Source organism: Chanos chanos, chromosome 1 (assembly GCF_902362185.1).
Source record: "Chanos chanos chromosome 1, fChaCha1.1, whole genome shotgun sequence".
Lineage (NCBI taxonomy): Eukaryota > Metazoa > Chordata > Actinopteri > Gonorynchiformes > Chanidae > Chanos > Chanos chanos.
The window spans coordinates 56,097,803-56,118,793 of NC_044495.1; the positions used below are offsets into that span (position 1 = coordinate 56,097,803).

Sequence of the window (20,991 nt, forward strand, 5' to 3'; positions counted from 1 at the left end):
GAAAAAAACCTCCACCTAAGTGCAGACCCACACAGCATAGTTTGTAAAGTCAGCTTTCTGAGTCACCTACACATAAACACATGCACACACAATGTCTGGTCCAATCAGCTTACACGGAAACATTAGCCGCTGATGATGGATTTGCTGACACATGATGGGCAGCATAAGGGTAGGCTGAGCTAATGACAGTGGAATTAACCAGGCAAATGAAAGAGAGACACAGACAGAGAGAGAGAAAGAGAGAGAGAGAGAGAGAGAGAGAGAGAGAGAGAGAGAGAGAGAGAGAGAGAAAGAGAGAGGAAAGGAAGAAGAGAACAATTTTGTCCTTGTGTGTGGTCAGTAGGTCTGTGTGTGTGTGTGTGTGTGTGTGTGTGGTGTGTGTGTGTGTGTGTGTGTGTAAGAGATATACTGTGCTGTCAATAGAAAGCTTACATAGTCCCCTGAGTGCCTGTGACTCAAGAGGTCTACACAAAGGCCTTTGATTCTCTCAGGACACTCTCTCTCTCTCTCTCACTCCCCCCCCCTCCCTCTCTCTCTCTCTCTCTCTCCCTCTCTCTCTTTCTCTCCCCTCTAAAACAATAGTTTGCGATGAGCTCAGGACTCTGTGAAAGCCAAGGTGAACTAAATATGGGGACAAGGGCTTGCCAAGTGTGTGTGTGTGTGTGTGTGTGTGTGTGTTTGCACGCGTGTGCGTGTGTGTGTGTGTGTGGTACACTATGAATCTATTTAATCACAATCCAGTCAAGTTCGTTTTGTCATAATGTCATATAAATTCCCCTGAACAGCAGCGCCCCAGCGGCTTCTTATCTTCTAAAGTTGACACTGAAAAACTGAAATGAAACCAGCGCTGATTTGTCTAAATCTGCTCCATTAGACCTGTCCGTTCTCTTAAACCTCCATCACTCAGAACCGGGGCTGGATCATTAGAATCTAACATCCACTGTGTCTCAAGGATCCGCAAAAAAAAGCCCTGGAAATCGTTTACCACAGACGGAACAGCCATAATATCAATATAATAACAATCATAATATCGTTTTAAATTCAATGTAAAGAGATTTGAGAAAATTTTACAGGCGTCCAGACAGAAATGAATTCTACTGATACCACACAACAAAGTACCGAGCATTCGACACGAGCATTTTTGTCATTGGTTCCATCATAGAAACACAACAATGCTTTTTTTTTTTCTTCTTTTCTTTTTCTTGAAGGTGAAGTTGCGTCTCGGTGTCAGTTTCCTCGCGTGCGGGTCAAGCCTCCACTGACAGGACAGTCAATGCCTTCTTGGCTTTGGGTGTTAATGACTCACTTCAAAGCTGTTATGCACCTTAATTATCTCTCTGTGTGGCACAAGAAGCCTGTGCTTCAGGAGAGTGGCTGTTCCACACAGTGCATGATGGCACAGCTCCGGTACACCGTTACTCTGGAAACCGTGAGACGGAAGACGATTGGATCAGCTCTGAATGTTTGGACTGATTTCTCAGATTCTCTCACTCTCTCTCTCTATCTATCTATCTTTCTGTCGTTCTGTCTGGGTGCTCTTCTGTGTGTCAGTGTGAGGAAACCTCATTTGGTGCATTAATCTCCTGATTCAGGTACACATTATATTTCACAAAGGAAAGGGGCAAAGCAGAATCCAATTTCCAGTTTAATTGGTTGAGGTGTCTTTTTCTTGGCTGTACCACTTACGTAACGACCTGACCGTAGAGCGCTAGAGCTGCACCTCGAACTGCCTTTCTGCTTTTAAATCCTTTTCTGTTCATTCCCTCTCCGTTTTTCCCCCTCACTCCTCACACAAATACCTGGTCTGAGGAAAACGTTCAGTTGCACTTTGGTGCTCTTCCTTAGTATCCTTTTACCACTCGGCCAGGGAAAAAAAAAACAAACAAAAAAAAACAATTCAGAGAAGATGACTCTTTTTTTTTTCCTTCTAGAAAAAAAAAAAAAACGAATACGAAAATATGCTTCTTTGATTCGGTGACCCAGTCGTCCACTCCTTCTGCCTGTAGCACAGTCATTCAACAGAAAGGCCTTTTTTTTTTTTTTTTAAACCACTGCTTCACTGCTTAACACCTTTGCTCTCTTCTAAGGCTGCTGTGCGTAGGTGAGGAGGACCAGCTACAATGTCCCAGCACCCCTGGAACAGGTTGAGGTTAAGTTTGGAAGTCAGGGACACAACGCCAGCAGCCAGATTCAGGACAAAGAGACAGCAACCACCTGTCTTCCAAGACAAATCGACAACTTGACCGGGATTCAAACCGGCAACCTTCCGGTTATTTCTGTGGAGCTTTAACTCCTCTATCGCCCCGGCATCACAATGACCTCAGCGGCGCAATAGATGATGAAAACCAAGGATTAACCACACCAGAGGTAATCCTTCCATTCAGATATTTGTGGTCAAATAATTCTGGATAAACCCTACTCTAAAACCGCTGTTATTACTCTTAAAAGTAGTGAATGAAAAACAGTACTGCCACTTCATGGACACGTCATGCCCTGTGCTTTCTAAAATAAAAAAAAAAAATGGTATGGACGACCCTCTGACTTCTGTACGAGCAGAGAGAGCCCATGTTCCACAGTCCGAGCACTCTGGCTGCCCCTCCCGGGCCCAGCGTCCGGTTTCCTGAGCCCATCGTCCTGCATCAGTGTGCACGGTGATGGATGACAAGCGCACTGAGTGTGAACAAGAGTCTTCAGGGCACGTCAAGATCCAACACCTCAGCCATTACTCTCCATTTCAGAGTGGACTCGCCGTTTGGACGCACGCCGTGAGTTTCCCTTCAATTCAAACCTGTATGGACCCCCCCGGACCCCCCCCCGGCCCCCCCCCCCCCCAAACCCCCCAACCCACCCACAACCCCCCTCGTTCACGGATGTCTGCCCATCTGAGGTCAGCCCAGCTTAAACACTCAGGCTCCAGAACTAGACGAATGTTCGTAAAAAAAAAACAAAACAAAAAAAAACACCTGAATCCAGTAATGGACTGTTTCAAATTCATTTCTGGTTACATTCTTTCAGACGAATCAGAGCTTCAAATGTGAAGTACGGGGGGACTTTAAATGAACAGCGTGTACTAGAATGTTCTTTACTGCTGACTGACTGAATAAATCAGCGGGAAAAGAACTTAGAAGCAGCTTGTATTCCCTTAATAACATGCAATGAACAAAACCGTAATGAAGGCAGCAGCATTTTAAGGATTGGAACAATTAAAAATTCGGGTGCACGTCGGCGAATCTCTATATTCTGCACTGGGGATTGTCACAGTATTTATGAATAATGTTGCGCGAATACCGCATTTTGTCCGTCATACAATATGGCATAAAAATCAAAAGGCTGGTATATTATCATTCACTGTAACATCGTTTCATGAAATCAAGGTGACTCTTAGACACAGACAGAGAATCACACTAGCTTAAGCCTCTCAACTACTTTCTCCCTCCTCTCTTTTTCTTGTCTACCTCTGTTTTGCTGTACCTAGTGTCTTAGGAGAAGCCTCCAGAAAGGCACTTCAGACTTTGATATTGCGCGTTGAAAGGCTAAGAGTTTCTCCCTGTAGGAGAGAAAGTAAAAAGAAGAAATAAGAGACGCCTCAAGTGAGGCCGCGGTTTGACACCGTAGGTGATTTTCCGAAGCATATTGTGGACGAGAACACACATCCACAACATGAAAAGGACCAAACGTTTCGCTTCTCCGATCTATTACGAGCGTGTTGTAATTATAGCTCGTAATTCTCTTTATATTCTAACATATCTGCCCCTGAGATCTAGTAAAAACCCTCTTTGGAAGCTTTTGAGCGCTAAAAGTATCTATAACCAAGATTGTAATTCTGCCAGGCGGAGGTGCCTGGACGGAAGCCATCGATTAGTCGTTTGGAGGACCGGCGTGAAAAGTGACAGGTGGAAAAGATCAGAGTGATCGGCCTACGGATCAATCCGGCTCGGCGCATAATCCCGCGTCTCCTGGCTCAGCCTTTGGCCTCTTAACCAGAACACCCCCCCCCCCCCCCCCCCCCCCCCCCCCACACACACACACACACACACACACACCGCTCCCCCCCACCAAACCCCCGCCCTCTCCTCCCTCCCTCTTTACAAACCAGCCCTCAAAAGCTGAAAAATTGACATTGGAGGTAGAGGATGAATCCAGAAAGGCCGTGACCTTTTTAGAAATGTCAGCCTATTAAATAAGACAGGGAAAATTTTGGATCGCGTATGTAAAATGCCAGAGCATTGTAACAGCATCTCTTCCCTCTATTTCTTCTCTGTGACACAGAAACTCTTGACTGTGTTTTTTTTTTTTTTTTAAAGTTGCTATCAGTTTTTTTTCTTTTCTTTTCTCTTTCCCGCCACAAAAGGAAAAAAAAAAAAACAAATCTATTTTAAATATTGTTTGATATCAGCGAGTACCGACATTAAGATTCCGCGTCAGAAGCTCAAAGCACAAATGTAATCCCGATATCAAATATTGGGGGAAATTGGAAAGTTGAACCTTCTGAGATAAAAATAAAGGCATGAAGTAACAGTAATCCTTTTTGGGGTTTTCAAAGCCGAGATGTGGCATTGTTTCAGATTTGGTTTCAATACTTCTGTATGCGCAGAGAGCTCAAAAACGGCTGCGGCGTACCTTTTCACAACAACACGGAGGTGCTAGAGGTTAATTACAATTCCATTTATTGATTAGCGCTGAGGTGAAAAAGAGCAAAACAAAAACCGGGGGGAACGGGGCGGCATAGTTTGCGTTAAAACGAGCTTAGCTTCAAGTCCGCCAACTCCAAAAACCAGTGACAATGATTGGCACCAGACTTTCCAAAAAAAAAAAAAAAAGTTAGAAATGTTCACTTACAGAACTACTGACCAAATGTTTCCAAGTTCAGAAGTCAATATTTGGCACACGTTTCAGAGTTCAGAAGTCAACATTCAGCAAAGGTACACTAAGAACACTCTACACTCAAAACATGTCCTATTGTTATACCTTTTTCCAGGGGTTTTTCTTTCCACTATGACTGGAATAACTTTGAAAATACTGAATTAAAGCATACTGGGTAAAAAAAAGTCCCACAATATTCGTTTTGATTACATAGATCTAAAAGATGAACCAGTGAAAATTGAAACAGGTGAACATGTAAAGACGTGTATATCAGTTGCCTCCTAGAGCATAAACTGTCCCACCAGAAAAGAAACCAAAAGTGTTTATATGAATTATTATAGAAAACTATTGATAAAAAAAGATATGTGACACAGAGACCTTTTGGTGAGATGTCACTTTTTATGTCACAAGATACTTAAAAACATGCCAAGTGTGGACTTAAGAAAAATTAGAAACAGTTTCACTTTGTGACCTTGTCTATGTTTGATGTATGTGCTTCATGGAATTTACACATTAAGTTGCAAATTAGGGTGGGCGGGGTCACAGTGGCACCTCAGCCTCCAAAAGAACAAAATAAAAAGTCATGAGAAAGGTTAATGTATGTTCTGTACACTGTCTAATTTGAATAAATGCTTTATTTTCCACTCATAAAATTTTCAGTAGAACGGTTTATTTTCTGCTCAGTTCAATTTTTTTCCAATGTGAATCTAATTAAAAATCTTGCGGCTTCTTGCATGCTTCAAAACGTACTTTCCATAGCAACCGTTCGTTCTGTCATTCAGCGAGAATTTTATCTCTTTATTTATTTACTTTTTTTTTTTTTTTATCGTAGGCAATAAATCAAGCATACATTATGTTTCCCATTTGCGTCCTGCCGTGCAAATCTTTGGAACATTTGTTTCAATTGCTAACAGCAAAAAAAAAAAAAAAAAAAGCTTTCAAAAGTCCAACACAAAATCCATTCATCACATAGGAAAAAGTTGCTTGTTTTTTTGTTTGTTTGTTTGTTTGTTTGTTTTAGATTTGTAGAGAGATTTGTTGAATGGAAAATATCTACTACCGTATTTCCAGGACTCCACACTCTAAATCCTTCCAAAATAGGTCAGAGAAAGACTAGGGCTGAGAGAGTGAGCTCCTTGTCAACGACGGAAAAAAAAAAAAAACCCAACAACAACACTGATCGCCATGACGATGACCTAAGCCTGAGTCTCTTGGCAGACCGAAGAGGAGTCGGGACACGGTGAGAGTAAGTCAGCTCTAACCCTCGAACAAGGGCAGGTCTGTACACAACAGAATTCAGATAACACAGGGGATGGGGGGGGGGGGGTTAGCATGGCCGGATCATCCAGGACAAAATCTGATATTTCAGATGGGTTTCCACGGCGATGGCTCCACACGAGGGGAGATCATCTGGGGATTGTGGACCGCCCGTCACCAGGGTTAGGTAAACACAGAGAATGAGAGAGTAGATAACATGACCCAGTTAATGGGGATGATCTTGGGCGAATCTGATATTTTAGATGGGTTTCTTTCACCCCCCCCCCCCCCCCCCCCCCCCCCCACCCCTTTACAGAGTGGCGGTTCACCTGAGAATAGGGGATTTTGAACAGCGCCACAAATTGATGGCTTAGATTGACCGACAGATAAGGGATACGTTACAAAAGAAAGGTCGAATCCAAAATGTCATAGGAGGGAACTCACGTAGTTGGATGCACCTTCTGCGGACGTGAATTTATTGGATTGAACTGAATTTATGCCAAGATGCCTCTCACCCCGAGGACAATGCCTTAAGAGCACAGAGAACCAAGTGCTTTTGCAGATATGGGTCATGACTAAGGCAAAAAAAAACAAGAATCCACGCAAACAGTTGCCCCTGTTTACAAAGTGCATTTCTTCAGGCTAATTTTTCAGTCGAATTTGCCAGCTACTTGAAATAAGAGTATATAAAATAATGAACAAACAAACTAGCGTGACCTTGCATGAACCACAAGGCCCAGACTATCAAAGAAGAAAAGAAAAAAAAAAAAAAACAGGTTAGCTTTGGGCATTCAAGCATTTTAGAGACATAAATAAAGTGGAAAAACTGCAGGGGACCTTTGTCTATATGGCTTGTAAACAACTTAATGTGGCCTTGCCAATGATTTTGATAAACTGCAACACCTGGCCACAGAGAAGGACAGATTTCTACTGCCTGTACAAAAAAAAGCTCTTATTAATCTTCCCACCCTCAACACCTAACAGGATATTGAAATACACGCAGTTCATGTGACACTGTAAACATTATGTCGTTTTTCCATCAAATCTTTATGAGGTTCTTCATAGTCATGGTATAGATTGTGCTTTAAGTGAAAACACTATGGACAGAATTGACAGTTTCAGTGTGTCACACTTCAGATCAATAGTCCTGTGAAGCCGTACATGCCGGCAGCTGCCTCCTGAAGTACAAGTGTGCATCCTTGGCTTTCTTTTTTTTTTTTTACGCTACGACGGACCCGTTTAGCACATAGCAAAACACGGAGATTAAAACACGAACCCTCGACCTCAGGTGGGTTTTCTGGTTCCTCAGAATCCGCTCGTAAATACGGCACGAGGAGAATTCGCGTGACATCCCGTGGAAATGAAATTAAAATGAAATAAAATAAAAATGAAATTAAAATAAAAAATCTGTGAGATGTCATAGCTTTCGCAAGAACGACAGGTCTCTCTGAAGATAAAGGCTTAGTCGGTGACACAATGGAAATCTTCAGGAATCATAAACTGAGCAAAACTGAACGATATGGTCTCACATCGGGATGAGGATTCATCGACTGAACGACGTTACACGCTGATTTCTCAACTAATTTCATTCCGGATTCAGAACAGTGAAAGTCTGCTGTGTCTGTGTGATGTGTGATGTGCAGAAGAAGTACGGCAAGTGGAATGAAAAGGGCCGATACCAACTTACTGCACGAATATTAAACCTTAAAAATGCTTCCTGGGCTTTTAATTATGAATGATGCTGCAAACACATCTCAGTGTTTTGAGTCTGGAGTTCTGACAACAGATCTGAAGAACAGACATAAAATAGCATTTTTTTTTTTTTTTTTTTACATGAACTGGAATTTGAGCAAGTAAAAAAAAAAACATTCTACTCTGAAGAGACATGAGGATTAATGCCTTGTTTTAATCAGGTTTTAACCACTGAGGAGGTTTTTTGTAGAAAACCGCCGTCTTCAATAGAATGAGAACAAAGAAAAACAGCTTGAAGTTTTATGAAACTGAACTTATTCATTCCCGGCCGGGCGGCCAGAGTCCTTTCTGTGTGGAGTTTGCATGCTCTCCCCGTGTCTGTGTGGGTTTCCTCCGGGGGCTCCGGTTTCCTCCCACAGTCCAAAGCCACACAGGTTGGGCAAATTGGAGATAGTACATTGCCCCTAGGTATGAATGTGTGTGTGACTGTGTTTGTCTGTGTGTCTGCCCTGCGACGGACCAGCAACCTGTCCAGGGTGTTTCCCTGCCTTTCGCCCAATGAACGCTGGGATAGGCTCCAGCACCCCCCACGGCCCTCATTAGGATAAGCGGCTTAGAAAATGAGTGAGTGAGCGAGTGAACTTATTCGTTGTTCTAAATTACATAATTGTAATCATACATAACTGTTATGAAAGGGAAAGTGAATACAAAGTGCTGAACACAGAGAGGTGCTGAAGTGTTGTTAAGTCTACTGCACATTCAAACTTGCAATTCGCTTGCAACAATGGTTTCTGACACACACACCACAAATATCATTTTAACTTAAGCTGTCCAGTACATCATGGTCACCCATGTCTAGATCGACCAGTCTGAAATAAGAAAACAACCCACACCAACCCGGATAAAAGGAGAAAATTCTCAAAATTCACCCGTGTTCAAAGGAGGGACGTCGAAATCGAGAGAGTTCTGCATTGTGTGCTTTCAAGGACACCGCGCTCGGGAGCGTGTCCGTTTACAGTTTAACCCTGAATTGCAGGGGTTTGCGAACAAAGGAGACGACTGTGAGATGAAGCTCCCGCATAACAGCAATGCTACAGCATCGCCGTTATTTGAAATACAGAGAAATTAAAGTCGTAAAAAAAAAAAAAGAGTCAGGGACAGAGAGAGAGAGAGAGAGAAAGAAAAAGAGAAATGCAAGCTTGCAGGCTTTTAGTTATCTGCTCACCACAGACCGGTGACGTATTGGTATAGGAAGACATATAGGTGCGCAACACCATCCACCTACATAATTACATATCAGAACTTAGAGGGCTGGATTCTAAACAGCCAGGTTTAGCACAAAGAAAATGCATCACTGGTGCCGACTTGTTACTGCGAAACAGAAGAAACGGGAGAAGAAAGTAAGGAAGGGAAACAAATGCAGAAACCTTATGAATTCCCATGCAAAAGTCATCACATATTGACATCTGGCAAATGTCATTATTCAACCAGACGTGAGACGTTGGTTGTGTAATCGTATGAAATGTCATTCACAAGGGCTGTGCAAAAAGTTACCAAGTTACTGAAGTGAGAACAAAAAGAGAGTGGCGCTGTAGCAACAAACATCGACGTATTTCCATAAAATAAAAAAAAAGTCAAATATTTACATTTTCAGGACATTAATGACTTAATGTTTTGCAAGAGCAGATCACAATGTTGTTATATGCCTATATATATATATGTATATGTATATATACAGTATATATGTCAATTTTTGATGCCACTTTTCATGAGACCAGACAGAAACTACATATATATTGACTTGCATCTTCTTTTCCAGTCTACGCAATACAGCCGTCAAAGGTTGGGTCACCTGGCGCTTTGCGTCGAAAATGATTAGGTGCCGTCTTCACAGTTCCCTCTCTGCATTCTCAACGATGGTATCCTCCAGACTGTGAAAAAAAACTCACGTCTTTATACTTAGAAAATAACAGCAACTTATAATTTAGCATGTCCACCTCTGCAACCCTCCGTTTTTTTCCTTTGTCTTTCTTTCTTTCTTTTCTTTTTTTTCCCCAACATATCCAAATCATCAGAGAACATAAGAATACGATCTAGTTTAACCGTGGCTTTGCTTAGTAAACAGCGCCGTCTATGACAGAACATTGTGTCCATGTAAAAGTCTTTTTGGACAGAGTCATCAGTCCACTGCATGCATATACTGTTGCTTTGTTTCTTTTAATTGAAAAGACAACGGTCTCACAATTCACATATTCAAACAAGTAATTAACATGCTAATGACAATTACTTAATATTATTTGATTTCCACTCACACAAAGAAGAGCTAATCTTCCAAATTTGTGCTCTTTGTATTGCCAAAATGGTTTAGCATCATTTGCTGGATGGGTTATTGAAAAATAAAATGAATATCGTGGCGCTCGTCACATAATCCTCTCACAATGGGCTTGAAAATGCTTGATGATGTAATGTTGTTCAGTGCTTCATTATTGGCTATGACATTAGCATATAACTGAACTACAGCTAACAGTGTATCAGAGTCAATTTGCAGGGGAAGGTATTAGGAAAAGTTCACAGTAAAGTGTCAGTTTGATAGAATTTCAGTTCCTTAGCCTTTCAGCCCATTAAAGAGCCAAGGTTATTTCACGAAGGTGCTGTCCATTAACCAACATGGACGCTTAACAAAGCCATTACCTACTGGAAGTCATTTCCTGTCAGTGCCAGAAGAGAGACAGAGAGAAAGAGAGAGAGAGAGAGAAACAGAGGAAACAACAGCGTTTGAGAGTCTTGCGGTAACCAGGGCCTCAATCGCATACTATAACATAACGCAATCACCCCAGATAAAAGTACCCCAAAGGGAGTGTAAATTTAGATTGACTTTAACTCGACACGCTGACTTCACAGCAGAGTGGCTACAGTAAAAATCAGTCACCTACAAGATGGCCTTGTGCTTCATCATTGCACTGAACGGAGTTCACTGATGTATTTCCTAAAGTAAGTAGGGAATGAAAAGGGAAGAGAGAGAGACAGGGAGAGAGGGAGACAGGGGGAGAGAGTGAGAGAGAGAGACGGGGGAGAGAGAATGAGAGAGACTGGGGAGAGAGAGGGAGAGAGACAGAGAGAGAAAGAGAGAATTATGACCTTGTGACTTAGATACTAAACCATATCAGCATTGTCCAACTTTAAGAATGCTACCTAGCGTGCCATATTTGACAATGGGCAGCTTAATACCGTGACAGACTGAAAGAGTGATTGAAGTTGTAGAGGATGAGGTCAGAGGGTTATTTGGAGCTAAAAGGCTCTTTATGAAGAGGAAACCACCACTGACTTGTAGAGTAAACAAAGTCTAGAGAGGCAGAGAAACGCTAGTGTAGTCAAACCATTCTGTCTGCATGGGCTTATCAGGGGGAGGGGCAGAGAGGCATGAAGTCACTGTGATACGGAAACTGGGCAAAGTAACTTAAAATACTGAGACCTGATGAGTAACTGCCCTGCTGTGAAAATGCTATATATCTTTCTCTCTCTCTCTCTCTCTTTCTCTCCCTCTCTCTCTTCCCTTTTAATTCCCTTCTTACATTAGGAAATACATCTCTCGCTCTCTCTCTCTCTCTCTCTATATATATATAAACACAAAGGCACTAAAGTCTTCCAAGATTCTAACAATGCATTGCGTTTTTTTTTTCCTTCGTGTTTTAGAAATAGAGGTGTTTCCATGTGCACTAATTAGCCAAACAGTTTTACACTGTATTTAATGCCAGTGATAAAATAAATTAACTTCCTCGTCATTGCAGAATGTCTCTCCCTCTGACCTGCTGCTTCTAGTCGCTAATTGACGCTGTATTCTTGATGAACTATCTGAAACTTACGAGAAGAACTAATAACATGGACAGAGGAGAGGGGTTATCTGTGGGCGGCTGTTTAAGACTTGAAGGATATGAGAGAAAGAGAGAACAACAGACAGATGAAAAGGTCAGAGAGAAGAAGAGCGAGCAGCAGAGGCTAGCCAATTAGCGTTACATATTCCACCCCGTAACAGGAGGATTTTGGAGAAGGGAAAAGTTAAGTCCAACTGGAAAAAATACTGTTTACTTCAGTTTTTCTTATAACTCAGAACCTGGAATTTTGCTCTGTTAAGCAGTAAGATAAACAGTGTAACTTCTGGAAGAAAATCCAGTTCTCATTCCGTCTAGTTCAGAAAATTCTGTATCAAGTCTTTGGCTGTGGCAGAACATCCAGCAAACACTGTTTTGAGTTCTTGTCATCAGCAAGTTTGCCCAGCAACGAAGAGCTTAAACTTAGTGGTTTGCTCTAAAGCACATGGATACACACACACACACACACTCACACACACAGATGTATACACACACACACACACACAGACATTCCACAGAGGACTTGTATGCTCTGAGTCCTGCTGTCCCTTGCACCTGGTGATTTGCCTGGTTGAGCTTTCGGCTTTCGTTAACTAGTGTCCATCAGCTGACATAATGAGGCAGAATAGCTGTTAATGTGTTCACTGATGCACTGCCTTTTAAAGATGAAGTAAATTGATTCCCACTAAGCAGCGTGCACTTTTTGTAGTGTTCAGATGTTTGTTTACTTCAAAACACACACACACACACACACACACACATATTCTACTCTCTTTTCCAATATTAGGAACAACTGACTGATTCAAGACCTATTAATCAAAAATTCTGTAGATTGCTCTTCACAGGGAGTGAATGATTAACATAAACCTAGTGCTGTCTCATGCCTCTTTCTCTCGCTCTCTCTCACACACACACACACACACACACACACACACGGAAAAAAAAAGAGAAAGACTCCAAAAACTTTATGAACTATGAAGTTTCAAAACTTATCACGGAACATTTTTGAAAACAACTTTCAAAAGAGACACTCGGTTCAATCAGATGTGATGACCGTCGCAATGCGAGTCTTCTCTACGCTTGGTGACATTAAGACGACTTCAATGCTATTTCACGAGAAACGGATCACGAAGCAGTCGTCCCATAGCGTCCTTTGAAAAGGGTAACCTCTCTCAGTTCTGTAATCAGTTTACGACGGCTGGCGCTTGTCAACAATCAGTGGAAACGGTCAAAGGAAACACTTCGTTGTATTATATTCAGTCACCTATTGGTTCTATGTAACGCCTCTCACCTTTCACCTTTCATTCCACGGGATGAACATAATACTTCAACGCCAAAGCAGTTGGATGAAAAGAGGAGGATAGGAAGGAGCCTAGAAACTAGGTCTGCAAACATAGTCACTGTGTCATTTTTCTTCTGTAAAACACCTTTCCGATTTAAATTCAGCATTAAAAAAAAAGAAAAGATAAACTAAATTGTATTGATCTAAATCTTAGGGTTATTATTGTCTGCGTTAAATTTGCAATTACAAGTAACTAAAGAACCCTCTTCTTTTTCTTTCTTTCTTTTTTGCTTCCTGAAAATGTGTAAGACTCAATTTTTTTTCTTAAACGTACGCACCCTCTCCCATACCCCCCCCCCCCCCCCCCGCCCCTTCAATGTCCTAGGGACAGTATCTTAAATACTATTTCTAGTTTGGGATCATTCTTTCATTTGCATGCAAACCGCCTAATTCGGAGGCGTAATGAATTATCAATGACTGGTAACCATCCTAATTACTGCTTCACCATGATTACTGAAAACAAATTATGTTAATGAGTTCAGAATAGCATTATTTGCATCCTTCTGTGTGTGCCTCCTTATTCTTTTCAAACTAGGAAAGATTTTTTTTTTTTTGTAATTTCACCCCCACACCCCAAGTTTTATTTGAATATAGAAATACAGTACTGTACTGTGTTATATTCATCCAATTAAAACTGTAACGACCTGCAGTTTTTTATCTAAGCTTACACTCTGATAACGCTAAAGCAAATTTCTTTGGCTTTGATATGTAATTGTACATAAAACTGAGGGAAAAGTAGGGGGGTTTTTTTGAGGTTGAAAATTCAGTTTTGGGGCTAATTAAAAATCTTAAGTAGGTTGAGAAATAAGAGAAGTTGGTACGGAATGAAATTTGACTGCACAAAAGTTTAATTGTGTATCTGAAATTAAATAATTGTTAACCTCCAAATTTGGCAATATATAAATCAACATGAATTTATTTGGTCTCTCAGGCTCAGATAATAAGCAGGACGATCTCGAATAGAGCGGCGGAGGTGAAAAGCAATAACTTTATTATTTTTTTCCCTCTAAAATCAGCATTGGCAAATATGGCTGATGTAACCAGCAAATCAAATCTTCCATCTGACTTCCAACAGCCTCTGATAACTTTTCCCAGAGTGAATCTATATTTTATGGAGAGTGCTATTTTCCATGAATAGGTAAGATTTAGCTCTTGACTAATACAAGAAATTTTTTTTTTTTTAAATGCATTTATGTGTTACTTTGGGCTACACATTCATAGTGTGAGAGATAATCAAACTCCAGACACAGACAGGATGAACCATAAACAGACTAGCGTAAAAGACAGAACTGATTAAAAAACAACTTTCTGCAAGTCGGAGCCAACACTCAGTCAATACATCCATCAGCCATAAAGAACCTGAGAGACTTTTTCAGAAAAAAAAAGAGCTGCTCGTCAAAACGGATTCTGAGCTTTATGAATATGCTTTGAGATCCAAACAGCTTCAGGCTTTACATAAGCCTTCGCCAACGGTCAAAACGACATAATGAGCTTTGCATTGGAGGTAATGACAACCAAACCTAAGACAGGCAGCAAAACCATTATGATACTGGGCATTTTTTAAATTTATAACAGTCAGCAGAGTTACCTCAAATACTCTTTTTCATTATATTTGACAATTAAATGTTAATGAAAAAATGTTGTTTAAAAAGTAAGACAGGATCAGTTGTTATCTAGCGACTACCAGTTAAAATAAAAGACATAAACAAAACAGGTGTTTAGATATTCCAGTTATCAAGGGTCACGTCATCTGCAGGTGTCTGATCAAACTATACACTACACTCACTGTTCTTAACTCACTGTACTAATAAGCTTACCTCAAGATCCAATGAAGGTTAGTAATTAGTGAATAAATAATGTGATGCTGTTCATGTCTGGAGCAAATAGCCACAGACAGCACAGCTCCTGGGTAACGACTTTAGATCAACACCTACGCTGTGGACTCAACCTGCAAACCCCAAGCACATTTTCATTTGCTTTTGTATTTTAATTGAAGTGATGAAAATATATGATAAACAAAACAAAACACACACACATACACACACACACACACACACACTTGAGATTACCCTCCTTTATTCTCCAGCGCGTTAGGTTTTTCCTTAAGCACCGCTGGCAATTCCATCCAATTTAAAAAGTCACCTTTTCATTTTAAGCTAGATCCTCCGGCCAAATTTCCATAGCAGGAAAGAAAAAGAAATATGATTGAAAGAACACACTCACACACACACACACACATACACACACACACAAAAAAAGAAGCAGAATTGCAATTTGTGTTTTTGGCCATTGTCACAGCGTGTATCCCTGAGTCTGGATATGGAGGTGCAGAAGATGAGGTCTTGTTCAGCTGGGATGATATTGTTTACCCTGGGTAGCCACTGATTGGTTTTTCTGGAGTTAGCCACAGGTTCTGTTCCTCAGGTCTGCATTAAACATAGTCTCTGAATGTCTTTTTTCTGCACTGCACAATGCGATAATTACTTCGTAGTTGGAAACAGTAGTCGATGTTCTTTTTTTTTTTTTTTTTTTTCAAAAAAAAAAAAAAAGAAAAAAAAAGAAGAAGAAAGCAAGAAAGAAAAGAAAAGGTACAGATTTGTACAGAGACTGAAGAAACCTGAGAAGAGAGCTCATAAAAGTGAAGAGTTAGATAGTGTAAAGTAATTACTTAATGTTATGTTAGAGCTCTCACATGAAGACAGTAAGTCATAGAGTCATTTACTGGGTCGAGATCCATATAAAAGACATATTTCACATTTATCTTATTATGCATTCAATGCTTGTGTTGAGGAAGACATTGTTTGTTGTAAAAACTAACTTATCCCTCCTTTTATTCATATATATATATATATATTAAAGCAAAAACACTATGAAGATGTTTTAATTAAGTGTTCTTAACTGATTAAAAAAAACGTCTACAATGGAAAATCAACAGTGATGCAAGTGAGCACTGCAAAACCTGATGTCAAACATCGGTTTTATTTTTGTTCATCTCTGGTCCTTAAAACAGTATAATTATCTAAGGATAACTCACTGCTGTGGGCAGCATAACTGTGAATCTTCAGAGAGGGAGAGAGAGAAACAGACTGGGGGGGGGGGGGGAGGGGGGGGGGGGGGGGGTAGAAAAAGCAACAGCGTTTATGGGGGATGATGATAATGATGCTGCACAAGTGAAGATCACAGACCTTTTTCACTGCTAACCACAAGGGCTTTTCCCTGAATGTGCCACACACACACACACACACACACACACACTTATCACCTGGCTTTTTGCTGGCCCCCATAACCACAGACCTTGCCATATCAGCAGCGCTCAGCTTCCAGTTTACTGATCACAGAACAACATTGGAAAGAAGCCAAAAAAAGAATGCCAGCCACACACACACACACACACACACACACACACACAGGTCAAAAATCTCTTAATAATTCCTAATGAACATGTTCATTACCACGTCTGTTTGGTATGCAAATCAACACAGTTCGAGACCATAAAAATCTTTATAAACCCTCTACTTCCTCAATAAAACATAAAATATAAACATAAACCAAAACTGTACCCATTATGTTGTCAATTGTAGCAGCATTATCATATTTCACTGAGAAACGGTGATACATATGAGAATTCTTATTACGTAGCCACTAATAACTTGCAGAGACATAATCTATAGCCCTTGTCTTACAACAATTACACGATCTCTGACACCACGAACAGTATCAGTGTACTAGTTGTACTTACAGTACAGTGTTTAAAGATTAACCATCAATGGCCCTAACAAACCACTGACTGTTAATTTAGGACCTAAAGCTCAGAGTAAACCGGCTGACGCCAATCAAAACAGCCTATTGTTACCTCTGCTAAAGAGACAAAATATACCAGAAATTAAGAACCAATACAACAACTGAACAGCTGACCATGCTAAGCTACAACCTTTTTGTTTGTTTGCTTGTTTGTTTATTGGTTGTTGTTTTTGGGGGGGGGGGGGGGGGGGGGGGTTCTTCCCCCAGTTGCTTTATGCCACATTGGGATCTAAACATTCCCAAAAAGCGTGATACTAATTTAACGGAGCAAGCACAACATTTCCACAGCTCTGAGCAGGGGGACGACCCCATCAGCTTGTTACTTTAGAGTCTTTTCATTTGCATTAGCGCTCCGGCTTTCATCTAGATCAGCGCGTTTCCTTATTTTCATTTTACGAGGGGGTTGACAAATTAGCTTGACCCCTTGTCTCTGCATCTCTTATGGTTTAAAAATGTTCTCACCCGCTGCGATTAAGATCGGGGGAACGCAAAGCCATTAAGCTAATGGAAACGCATTCTAATTGATGACATCCTCATTTGCATTGTGTGTTAATTATCTAAATCACTTAGTCTCATCTGCGAAGTCTAATTAGTGCTCAGAGCTTCAGTGCAGCAGCTGGATCTCCCCCTGAAACAGGATTCCTCTTTCCCTCTGACAAAACAACAAAAAAGAGAAAGAATTATATCGAGAGTCAAGAAGAGACGCTGTAAAGACGCAACGTGTAGCAAACGCAGTGACGAGAAAGAGACAGAATCAAAACAAAACTAATTAGACTAACGCAACAAAGTTTTCGAGATGTAACAGAGCGTGAGGAAGAAGTAGACTTAAGCCTGATAATTTGTCAGGTTAGAATTTATGGAGATTACGAAGGTTAAAAAAATAAATAAATAGACTCTATGGTATTCTAGGAACCAGCGCTGTGCATTTCATCCGCGCGTTACAAAACAGATGGATTCAGTTCATGCTCTTTTACTGGCCAATCCACACTCCAGCCGTGGTGTGGATCCGTTTATCTCTTTTTGGTAACGAAAAGAGAGTCCAGCAAATCCAATATAAAATATGAGGCCGTCTTTGTCAAATCAAGGACTTGAATTTTTGACTTCCTACTACTGCTCACATAGCGTATCCTTGGACGCACACTTTTCTGACAATACTGTCAGTGACCTCTATTACAAAGACAAGATTTGTACAAAACTAAATGAATAGGTGTTTCCTTCTAAAGGTGAGTCATACTTTTTTCCCAAAGAGGCACCAAACAACTCAGATGAACAATAAATGTAGGCTATAGTAGAAACTGTACCTGGAGGACACAAGTAACCAAGTTACCTCAGGTCCAACCCCTGCCGACCGAAAACATGTTCATATAACCAGCACGAACATTGCTTCTCGGCTGCCTTTAATGAGTCCACATGCCCAGTTTCAGTCTTTTCATTAACCAGCTTGTATATGTGCTCCTCAGAGATATGAAAGGAAACCTGGCATCATTAAAGAAACACCTTGCTATATTCCGCAATCTTACGTCCGTCCTCAGGCAAATGTTCTTTTTCCCCCATAAGGGAATTGGCACTCCTTTGGCCAGTCTTCCTTATGGCATTTAATGGCTTCACGTGCGCCCCTGAATTCAGCACAACCTCTGCAGACTACCATCCCCCGCGACTTTGTTTATTTTTTTCCTGGCATGAATTTTCTTCCTAGTTGCCTACAGGCCCATTCTTAAGCTTTTCCAAAGGTTGCCGTTTTATGTTTCTGTTTTGAGGGTATTGCCGTTTCTCGCAATGACTCTCCCCCTCCTTGCCCTCGAAATCTCGATCCTCAATCTGGTCTCTTCTAACCCCATTTTGTTTAATAGTCGTTTTAAACCGAGTTCTTGAGATTTTGCAGTCTTCCCCTAACACTCGTTCACCGGACTATCTTTCACATTCATTGTCTCGCAGCTACAGCTGCTCAGACAGGGCAACCCACATCAACGCCGAAACTACAGCACAGATGGTCTCCTTCCTTCCTTCCGCGTGCCCTTTCTATTTCCACCCTGACGTTTTCTTCATTAAAGATGCATAAACGGCTTTGACACAATAACCCAATCAAGGTAAAAAAAAAAGAGATCGTGCACGTAACTTATTAGTGGACTATGCTTTTTGGCCAAGTGATAAACTTTCACCGTAGCCTTTTGTAGATGTAAGGATTCATTTGCTACAGCTCAGTCTAGCACACTATCCACAGCACAGTGTGTTGTGTGCCCCTGTCTTATTTGCTGGCATGGCTACTGGAAAACCACTGTTTGAATGGTTAACGGCTATTCTTCGCCAACTGCTCGCACAGTCTATTGACGTTAATTATGACTGCATAAAAAAAATGACCAGTCCTTGTATGGCTGACAGTGTGACGGCTCATGTGGTCATTCCCGATTGATGCAATTCATTTATAAGTAATGTTGGGGGGGGGGGGATTTGTCTGAACCTTGTCTGGTAGTTTTCCCCACCACTGCTAGCAACGGGCACACACAGCAGAAACCTCAGCCAAAGTGAATGTAAGACTTTTCTCTCACCTTAGAGTGAACATCTCCACAGGGGAATACGGGGATGCAGCAATGAAGGCAGACACCGTATCCCTTTGCCAGACGGGCATGGACGGCACCAGTACCACAAAATTCCCATCCAACTGGTATTCCGAGAGCTCCGGAGCGGCAGGGGTCTGGTACAATCTGACGCTCCCGATCCTTCGCATAGGGGTGGAGGTAGCTGACCCAAACAGGCCCTCCTGCTCCAGATGCATGGTATTCCTGGTTTTCCCTGACTCCTCCCCTTGGCATTCTCCAGCCTCCGAGGACTGCAGGATGTAATAAAGTTCCACAGGTGTTCCTTCGGCCGAATCCTGGGTCCTCTGGCGTCCGGGGACCACGCTAGGGGGGCTGAACCATCCGGGGAGAGGCTCCAGTTCAGCCACGCAGGTACCAAGATCCCCTTTGAGCTGGCATGTCCCACGTACCTCCTGGGTCTCGTGAAAAGCAAACATGCGAACGCAGGGCAGCTTGTCGATGGCACTGTAGTCGTCCCAGTCGCGCCCGGACACGTAAAAGAGCACTTGTACCCTAGGCCTCGTAAGATAAATCCTCTCTCGTATTATGAAGGTCTGTACCTTCCAGTTGAAGGTAAAAAGCGAGGAGGCCACAAACTCTCCTGGCGTCTGGAGGAGGTCCAGAGGAACCGGCTGCTCCACCGAAACCGATCCGTAGCTGGCGTTCACCACGGGGGGCTTCCGGGCCTGGTAGATGAAGAAGGGCTCGGTGCGGGAAAGCATGCTGGAGTTTCTCATGAATTCCTGATTGGCCTCCTTCAGGAAAAAGGCAGAGTCAGCGTGGAGAAGCTGGTAATTGACGGGCAGATAGGTGGGAGTAGACGCAGCTCGCTGTAGACCATCCAGGATCCGACCGTCTGTGACTGACAGAGACAAGACAGATAACGGTTAAGAGAGGAGCAAGAGTAAGTGTATGCTCATTTGATGCCCAAGGAACTACTGTTTCAGTTTGAATAATGCGTGGGAATTTCCAGAACGGAAATGGAAATACAACACCGCTTTTTCGAAGTTTAGGACACTTATTCAAAACACTCTTTAAAGCAAGCATTCCCTGTTGAAGTACCAATAATGGTTTCTTTCTACCATCTCTAATCAAAGCCTCTTCTCATATCCCAAAATAACCTTGCTCACTTTCCCTTATCTGACCTCATCAGTTCCCCTCACCATCAAACAGCAGCTCAAGGATCAGTTTTCCCTAGTCCTCGTCGTGATCTCAACTACAGTGGTCGTAGTGTAAGAGCAGACTCTAGATCAGCGGCTAAGATAGTAATGTGTTTGTTCTGTCCTGCTGTTACAGGCTGGTTGCTGGAGTTTCAGTAGAGAGTGATACCCATTGTAGCACAGCCTCCAGCAGCAACACTGATTTCAGCTCACAGTCAGATAGCACCGAGGAGACTGATGAGTCCGTCTGACATCGGGAGGATACCAGATACACACAACAGATGCCACCCCCCCCCCCCCCCCACCACCAACACACACACACACACACACACAAACCTCTCTCGCGTGCACACACATATCCACACATACAGTGCACACAAAACCAACACTCCCATGCCCCCCAGACACACACACACACACACACACACACA

The 20,991-nt window shown here is 41.9% G+C and overlaps 1 protein-coding gene across 1 annotated transcript in view; it reads right to left on the minus strand.

The window, feature by feature from the left end:
* si:dkeyp-14d3.1 (transmembrane protein 132C) overlaps positions 1-20,272 on the minus strand; it is a gene marked incomplete at its 5' end in the record, with an annotated part of 102,660 nt that extends 82,388 nt beyond the window's left edge. The window contains one exon of the mRNA XM_030783328.1: positions 19,371-20,272. Coding sequence (XP_030639188.1) covers positions 19,371-20,272 — 902 coding nt within the window. The remainder of the gene's footprint in view (positions 1-19,370) is intronic.
* Between the last annotated feature and the right edge of the window lie 719 nt (positions 20,273-20,991).